This window comes from Seriola aureovittata, chromosome 16 (genome assembly GCF_021018895.1).
Source record: "Seriola aureovittata isolate HTS-2021-v1 ecotype China chromosome 16, ASM2101889v1, whole genome shotgun sequence".
Classification (NCBI taxonomy): Eukaryota; Metazoa; Chordata; class Actinopteri; order Carangiformes; family Carangidae; genus Seriola; species Seriola aureovittata.
The window spans coordinates 24,079,755-24,089,302 of record NC_079379.1 but is presented as its reverse complement, the minus strand read 5'-3'; the positions used below and the strand labels follow the sequence as shown (position 1 = coordinate 24,089,302).

At 43.5% G+C, this 9,548-nt stretch overlaps 1 protein-coding gene across 2 annotated transcripts in view; it reads right to left on the bottom strand.

Moving 5' to 3' along the window:
• Positions 1-6,119: 6,119 nt before the first annotated feature.
• The window catches only part of LOC130184027 (ubiquitin-conjugating enzyme E2 E2-like), a 49,775-nt gene continuing 46,346 nt past the window's right edge, over positions 6,120-9,548 (bottom strand). For both annotated transcript variants that reach the window (XM_056399781.1, XM_056399782.1), the window contains exon 6: positions 6,120-6,369. In XM_056399781.1, coding sequence (XP_056255756.1) covers positions 6,272-6,369 — 98 coding nt within the window. In that variant the 3' untranslated portion in view covers positions 6,120-6,271. The remainder of the gene's footprint in view (positions 6,370-9,548) is intronic.

Here is a 9,548-nt window from a genome sequence, read left to right as displayed (position 1 = left end):
ATTTATTCGTGGTATTACACAGTATACTTGCTTGGTGTAATATTACTGTCACTGGCTTGAATTTAAAACCCTCATGTCAAGATAAAAGGGACAAAAAGTGGGGTCTTGAGTTTGAGGTTTGGCGCTTTTATTTTGTAGGGGCTCAGTCGTCTGTCTTCCGGGATTAACGTGAAGAAATAACAAGAACTTGACGTTACCGCTGGACGCGTGCCTCCTCTCGCCGGAAGTGTTGGTCCAGCAGCAGACAGACGTCCTGACATTGTCATCTACATTCATCAATTTTATCTTCAACGACGCGCCAGTGTCAGAGACGGATGTCAAACACAGACATAATGTTTTCAAAATAAAACAAATAAAGCTAAATTGTCCAAGCAATGGAAACAGAAACCAGACGTTGTTGTAAAAAAAAAAATATATATATATATAAATCCTTTCATTTACTCAGACCTTCTTCATTTAAGATACTTTTCACTTCCCTGAACCTCTACCTAAATTTAATGTTGAAAACTCATGTTAGCTTCTCCATTGAATAAAAACAAACAAACATTTATAATAAAATAAAAAAATAAAACACATGGTAAATAATGTCCATGAGGTAGGAAGTGTAACCTTGTGTGAATTACTAGGTCTATACCACCTCTATGCTGGGAAGTAATAAAATGTGGCTACTGTTAGCCATTAGCCTGAATTACAACCCAACACTAAAACAGAGCGACCAAGTGTTGAGTGGCAGTTTTAAAAGGCCATTATGCCGCTTGATAAAGTGGCCTGACGTATGAAATGTGTTGCTGGTTAAATAAACATTAAACTGCATCAACGAGGTCGACGTGAAAGGTGTTGTGATGTTGTAAAGTGGCACTTTTATTGACTTTTCAGAGCATGAAGCCACGTCTCTGTACACGGAGGTTTTTTGTTTTTTTTGGAGAACTGACGGAGGAATGAGAAGTAGCTGAATTTCATTTTCATTTTCTTCACGTGACAAGTTCATGGGAATTAATTCATAGTCTTTATGGGAACTGGTTACAACATCAAAAAATTGCGTTCACGGTCTGGAGTTAAAAACACACACAAGGTGGATGCTTTAAAAGTTGATTTTTTATACCCAATATATTTACATTTGACTACTTTAAATAAGCAGCACAAACAAATCAATAAAAGATCCTCTAAGGGGGGGGGGGGCTGTGTATTGACTCATTTGCATTGTGTATTAGTAAGTAGTTTCTGGTATCTGTTCTGTATTTTTATATTGCACAAGATAAACTGAAACAATAAAAACTTATTGACCCCGGAGATTATGAAATAATAAGTGTCACTTTAACCACACCTGTGGTACATATGTTGTTCACTAACAAATTATATAACTACTTATGACCACATGATGAACATAACTTCAGTATTTCTATGATCCTGCCTAAAGCCAAACGTATATATGTCTGTGTACATCGCTGCAATATGAAATATGAAAACATAAACATTAATAATGTCATCAGCCAAATGCTGCTTAGAATAAACCGTTTATGTTGTTTTACTAATAACCTGCTTGACATTTTGCCATCAGTAGTAACAGCGTGTCTGTCCGTCTCCAGTCCGACACATTACACCTGCAGAATATACATTATTATGCAGAGCAGGTGCTTGTTTATTCACGGGCCAGCGTTGGCCTTTTCACTGCTATTGATCACTCACCTCTCGCTGCAAATGTTACATTATTGTCCGTGCATCAGACTCTTCCTCCCACTGCGTGTGAAGGAGGAAGGGAGGATGGTGGAGGGAAGATGAGCCGCCTCCCACCCACTTTCCCAAAGCCCTGCTCCACCCTCCCCCCCCACCCCCCCACCCCCCCGACGTGTCAACCATAATTAACTCTGCCACTGTTGCTCCACTTTGCTGATTTTGCAACACAATCAGAGACTGAACCCACAGCAGAGCGTGACACACCCCACTATTTATCTACAAGCTATTCAGCCTCTTCAATTTCCTGTCACACTTTTAATTCTCCTTCTCTGTGGGCTGTCAAACGGCATTCTGGGAAACGTAGGATTCACAAATTAAAGTTTCAAATGAGGAAAACAGAAGCTGGGGAAACTTATGTCTCATCATTTGTCAATTATCTTTTTCATGCACGCTAACTGGCACATGGTGCACGAGATCCACGGCACACAAAGTTTTATCTAGGGCAAAGAAGAACATTTAATCTCATATCTTCTCTGCACAAACAAACCTGTTAACCTGTGTTGACCTGTGTTAACCTGTGTTGACCTGTGTTACCTGTGTTGACCTGTGTTGACCTGTGTTAACCTGTGTTGACCTGTGTTGACCTGTGTTACCTGTGTTGACCTGTGTTGACCTGTGCACACAGTATATATGATCAAATATCTGGATGCTGCAGGATAATCACTTGAACAAACTTGTGAATTTATATTAACTTGTGTGCACAAGATATTCAGATGTTATCTGAATATCTTGTTTTCACAATGTTATAAATGTTTGCTTAAAAAACATCTGATACTTTTGTTCACACTTAATAATCTCTGGTGCAAATTTGAGCAAATTGGTGTGAACTTGTTTTCACAAGATATTCAAGATGTTTTGTCAACAAGTAATTAGGTAATGTTTTGTTCTCGTCTGCACGTTATTATCTTGTGTGAACAAGATAAGAAGATGATCACGCTGGGACTTTAGGGACTCATGAAATCAGAGACGTATCAATTACAAAAAACGGCTCCTAAAACCCACGGAGGGAAACAGACCGGTGACTTCTGACAGCGAAGAGGCGCCGAGGGAGGATTTTAACTTCATCGCAGGTTTTTTATTAAGTGGCAGCCCAAAAAGGAGGATCCTCCATCGTGTTGAAGATGCCCCACGCTGTCCATAACATGGAGCTGTGAGACTGATCCACAGCGGGGGGGGAAACGTAGCAGCTGTTAGCATTTGAGCTCATGGCTGCACACTTCACAAGAAATGCGATGTTACAACTGAATTCACGAGCAACCAATCAGGATGGTCGTTCTCTCGCGGTCGTCTGAACTCACTGTAAATGCGTTATGAGTGCATGAAGGACTGTGTTAAATTAGAATATAATGAAGATGCAGATGTGGGGTTGAACGCTGATGTGGTGATGATCTAATTAATTAAAGCCAGAGTCTGATCGAATTGTCTTAAAGGAAAAACACATTTCATATAAACTCAACTCTGTTCACAGTCGCAGCGGAGGTTTAGTTTGTGCAGCAGAGGATGAAGATGCAACATTAAACTATTAAATGTTCAATTTATTCAATTTTGCAAACTCGAACTGTGTTAATTTGACCTTTACTCACATTTACAACCACAAAATCTGTGGAAATATCCTGAAACCACTATTCTCCTCTCGAGAAGTACCAACCTGTGCGTGGTGAAGCGTCACTGAGTTGCCAGTTTAATAGGAAAAAGCCGCTCGTCTCTCCGACGTCACGGTCGGACCGGTCACATGACTGCAGGACCGGTCACATGACTGCAGGACCGGTCACATGACTGCAGGTCGTGGTCTGGAAGAGGCAGAGCGCTGGGTCCAGGCGTCACAACAGGAACACTGCTGATTATTGCTCTAGCATCTTTCCAAACATGGACGTGATCCAGCAGAAATGTGTGTTTGATTGTGTGTCTCACTGTGTGTGTGTGTGTGTGTGTGTTGCATTGTGTTACATCATAAGATAGTCCGACCTGTTTAACCAGAGGACCCTGTGTATTTGTAGCAGCACTGTGGTCTGATTCAAATGAGACAGGTGGCGATGCTGGTCTGAGAAAGCGTCTCATCAACACTACAACACTTCACGCCCGGTGAACCAGGAACTATAGGACAATTCTTTGCTCTATTTGGAGTTTGGCACATGAAATATTTAAATCTCATGTGGACTATCTCTGTGGTTCATTTTAATTCCTCCGCCCGGCGACAGTCGGAGCCGGAGGTTGACTGTTTTCAGGTTGTCCGTCCGTCTCAGTCTCGTTGCCACGGTAACGCCTCGATGGAACATCTTCAAATTTGGCACAAACATTCGCTTGGACTCGAGGATGAATTGATTGGATTTTGGGGGTCAAAGGTCAAAGGTCAAGGGGCGTGGTGACCTCACAAAACACAGTTTTGGCCGTGTGAATGCGATTTCTCTGTAACGCCTCGATGGAACTTCTTCAAATTTAGATTAAGATTAAAAATTCTCAGCAATTATGACAAAACTTCACACAAATGGTTCATATTTCATGTGACTCCGGTTAAACTGGGATGTAACCTGGAACTAGTCTGAGTGGCGGAGGGATACGACCGCGAGGAGGTGATTCTAGTTTTTAATCTTCATTATGACTTTTATTATTATCATTAATAGCTCTTCTTCTTGTGCCTGTCTGTCTCTCGTTCTTATTTATGCACCAAATCAAATTACCATCACAGATTAATGAAGCTGTATTGATTCGTTGATTGATTGATTGAGAGTTTCTGTAGTCCCGTCATACACCGATGCATTTTCACCTGGGGACTGACAGAGGGACGTGTCCCCCACACGCTTCCCGTTCACGTCTGTGTGTAAAACAGGGTTGAACTGATCCTTTGCTCCACGCAGAGGTCATGAAGTCCGATTGAACTTTGACCTGTGAAATCATAAGGCTGTGCAGTGTCCAGCCGCTGTGAGACGGGGGTCGGACTGATCTCTTATTCAGGAAATCATGTTTGTTTCTGTTCTTGTTTTATTTCTGCAACGTGAAATATTACATTACTTCTGTTAGCCCACATGCTAGCTGCTGCAGCTCATGTTTACAACCCTACCTTCACTATTTCCTGTCTGATTGCATCATAATTAGGAGCAACGAGTGGCGCCGTGACCTTTTCCTCTCAGGTTACATGCAGGCAGTCCCACCTTATCAATCAATCAGTCAAACTTGATTTGTATAGCACTTTTCATACAGGTTAGATCAAAGCGCTTCACTGACGACTGACGGGCTAAAAAGACAAAGGACAAGTGAGATCAAGTGAGAAAGCTGAGAGCGAGATACAATGAAATAGATTTAAAAAACAGTAATAACAAAAACAAACATGAGAAAATGAATAATAAAAGAACAGATAGAATAGAATAAAACACTGATTGATGGAGGTTGTTGGCACTGAAAGGAGCTGCAGACAGAAAAATACCTGAATATGATTTAATCTGTATTTCAGTTCATATTCTCTCATATTAAAAGACAGTGAGCAGTAAAATCAAAGAGCTTGTTGTAGTAAAGATGCAAATAAAAAGATATTTATCTTTCTATCTCACTGCGTCTCTAACTGACAGTAATTAAACAAAATGTGACAAACCGAGAACACACGAGTAAGTTTCACCGTCGATTCATTCTGCTCTCTGTGGTGAGCCCATGACGACTCATTTCCAACAGGAAGTGGTCTGAGAGACGAGGCTGCGCGCACTCACCCACACACACACACACATGCACACAGACCGTAATCACACACACACACACACACACTGGAATAACACACACTTGCATGAAAGCAACAGATTGAGACAGGCTCCGTCACATTACAGCCAGTGTTTATTTGAGTATTCAATGAGTATGTATTCTCACAAGGCATTAAATGTACAGCAAACTACCACTATCATCATACAACGGTGATGGGCTCACTCCATGCCAGAACTCTGCCGGGACAGAAATAATACCACGACGACGTGTCCGCCGAGGGCGACGCGTGTCCTGATGCCATGCACTAATATTGACCATGAGCTGTAAAGTCCACTGGAGGAAAACAAACTAAATGCACTCGCTCAGCATGATCGTCTTTACATGAAACCATCAAATGAAATGGGAATAATACACGCGCTCTTTTTTTTGTTTTTTTTTGTTTTTTTAAAGATAAAGAAGAAGAAGAAGAAGACGAGGGTGGCGACAATGTTATACACAATGCAATAACAATAAGAACAACAGCATCGACGAGAACAATAACAGTATTAAAGCTTTTCATGACCATATCAACATTCAGTGTATTGGAAAATACAATCCCAATAGACTCTTTGTATAAAAAAGAAGCTTTTCAAGTCAGCATGGAACAAATAACAGTTCATTTCTCAGGGATGGGAGGGGGGCAGGGTGGGTGACAGGGGGGGGGGGGGGCGGGGCGGGTGTGCTTCCATAGATTTTCGGAGGAGGGGAGGTGTCAGAAGAGTGTGTGTGTGTGTGTGTGTGTGTGTGTTGGGTGGGGTGGGGTGGGGTGAGGGTGGGGGGCCGGGGGGGTTCCTGGAGGAGTCGAGCTGGTCTATGTGGCATAGCGTTTGGTCCACTGTTTGGCTATCCTGTCGTGCTCAGCTCTGTTGGTCAGGTACTGTGTGGCGATGCTTCCAACCAGAGGGTCGGCTGTAACACAGAAGGACGTGAGTGAGTTTAAATCATGAAATCTTTAAAATGTTATTTTCCTTCTTCTTCTGTGGTTTATTTTGAAGTGTTGATCCATTAGAAGATATAAAAAACCATCTCAGTGTAGTTTTACATCTCCTCTCTCAGGCTTCTCTCTGCAGCTCTAGTAACAACAGGTCTGTGAGCCAATCAGGAGAGAGGAGGCTCTGAGTCTCTCTTCTGATTGGCTGACTGTTTTCTGAGGTGATCCAATAAAAATACAGCAGATTTCAGGTTAAAACACTCAGAGAAACCAAATCCTGCAAAGGTTTGGATGGTGGGTCCAGGTGGGCGGGGCTTGGTGACTGCTTTGTTGTGACATCACAAAGTTCCAGAAGTCCTGACGGCTGGTTTTAAGGCTCAGTTTCTGAATACAGGCTGTGTGCATTTCTCTGTGGACTGAGGCTTTGATACTTTCACAGTATTAATATAGAAGCTAGACCTGATCTATAATCACACTACACATGGACACACACCTTTACACTGGAGGAGCTTTAAAACTTTAACATGCATCGCTCTGAAAAACACTCAAGTGTTGGATGAAAACGTACCATAAAGAATATTTGACCAGCACTGGTGCAGAGGAGGAATGGCCCCCCGAGCATGAAGTCAGTTCATGTGTCCACGCTGCTCCACAGACAGTGGCGGTAATGCACCAAGAAACGCAACAATGACAACACATGACAGCAGATAACCGCCAGCTAGACGAGCCTCACAATGTTTAAACAATCTGGTTTGGAAATGTCTTATGAGAAAGAAAATGTGTTCCAGAGTGCAGAGCAAAATCATTGGCTCAATCATTGGCTTAAAATCAAAGGTTCATCCTCTGTGGAGCACGAATATCCACCACAAATTTCACAGGAATCTATCCAGCAGTTTCAGACGTACTGTACCTCGACATAATGTCTCACACTCGCACCTACAGACTTCCTGAGGGGAGCGTGACATCAGCAACGACCCCACATCTGTCTGTGTGAGTGATTTTCTACGTGTGAGGACATTACAACACGTTCACTCCAACAGCCAATCACCTGAAACGGTCTGAGAAACCTGCAGCCGACCACCTGGGCTCATCAGTATGCAGAGGGATTTATTTATTTATTTACTTCTTTTTACAACCAGTGAAAACCACAAGAAAAAGCCGTACGTCAAACTAATGCAGCTCCGTCATCCCTGCGGTCTGAGGTATCGCAGGACGTGCAGCACGGCCGACACTTTTATCGACAGCCTAGTAAAATGTACACGCCGCTGTAAATCAGAGGTGATGATGCTGGTTGGGCGCCAGCAGCAGCTCAGCGCCATCCCGTCTGTTGATACACCGCACACGTCTGGTCAGTCAACAGCCAGCCATTATGAATTCTCACGGACTCCTCCTATCGATCGCCCTGCTGCTCAGTTCGTTGTGCCGCAGGTCAATTTCTCAGTGAGGTGACAGAGAGAGAAGCAACCCCCCCCCCCCCCCGACAGGTGTGACAGGTGTGTTTACACTGAAAGATGTTACAGCAGGAAAAGGCGGCCAAAATTTAGCACTGATTTTCCTTGATAATTGTGTTTGTGTAATTATGTTAAAAAGGCCAATTATGACGATAAATACCTGGGACTACTGTGGAGTCATGTGACCCGGTGGTTTCCTGGTCTTATCGGGGGTTTGTGACCTCAAATCTGGATTTTCATCCACTAGCAACATGAATATTAAGACTTGGGAGACTCGAGACGAACAGCTGGTGCAATTAAACCACTGCAGAAGAAGAGGACGCACCGAGACGATGAAGGAGCCTCGTACCTCTTTCCTTCGGCTTTAAGGGTGACCGAGCAAATACTGGTAGCTGCTGCACTAATGTAAGACCAGATGTTACAGAGTCATTTTATGGTTTTCTAACACTTTAACACACGTTTTTCAAACACTACAGAGTCCAGGCGGGAGCTGCTGAGGGCATCCACACCTCAGCTCATTTATTCTGATATCAATCCAGACGGTAAAACCTTCCTCTGAGGCAGAGCGAGGTGAGCTGTTATTACAGGTTTGACAAACTGACACCCCCGGAGCTACTGAGGGGGGAGAAAAGGAGTCACCTTTATTATAAAAGACCGTCCGTATATCAGCAACACATCAGATGCAGCAGCTCAGACAACAGCAGAAGAAGAAGAAGAAGAAGAAGAAGAAGAAGAAGAAGAGATGGGAGGAGACAGGTGTGTGACAGGTGTGTTTACACTGAAAGATGTTACAGCAGGAAAAGGCGGCCAAAATTTAGCACTGATTTTCCTTGATAATTGTGTTTGTGTAATTATGTTAAAAAGGCCAATTATGACGATAAATACCTGGGACTACTGTGGAGTCATGTGACCCGGTGGTTTCCTGGTCTTATCGGGGGTTTGTGACCTCAAATCTGGATTTTCATCCACTAGCAACATGAATATTAAGACTTGGGAGACTCGAGACGAACAGCTGGTGCAATTAAACCACTGCAGAAGAAGAGGACGCACCGAGACGATGAAGGAGCCTCGTACCTCTTTCCTTCGGCTTTAAGGGTGACCGGAGCAAATACTGGTAGCTGCTGCACTAATGTAAGACCAGATGTTACAGAGTCATTTTATGGTTTTCTAACACTTTAACACACGTTTTTCAAACACTACAGAGTCCAGGCGGGAGCTGCTGAGGGCATCCACACCTCAGCTCATTTATTCTGATATCAATCCAGACGGTAAAACCTTCCTCTGAGGCAGAGCGAGGTGAGCTGTTATTACAGGTTTGACAAACTGACACCCCCGGAGCTACTGAGGGGGGAGAAAAGGAGTCACCTTTATTATAAAAGACCGTCCGTATATCAGCAACACATCAGATGCAGCAGCTCAGACAACAGCAGAAGAAGAAGAAGAAGAAGAAGAAGAAGAAGAAGAGATGGGAGGAGACAGGTGTGTGAAGCACCAGCCACGCCCACAGGTAGAATATCTGCTTGTGGGTTCGTCCACCACGCTTTCACAAACAGATCCGGGGACCACATTCATCATTCGAGGCCGGGTTTAAAAAACAAGTGGCGAGAAGTGCTGCGAGCGACTGATTTTGATGAGGCAAGAGGCAGAAAGACGGAGTGAAAGTGCGTGGGTAACAGGGGAGGAGGGGTAATGGGGGAGGGGGGGTA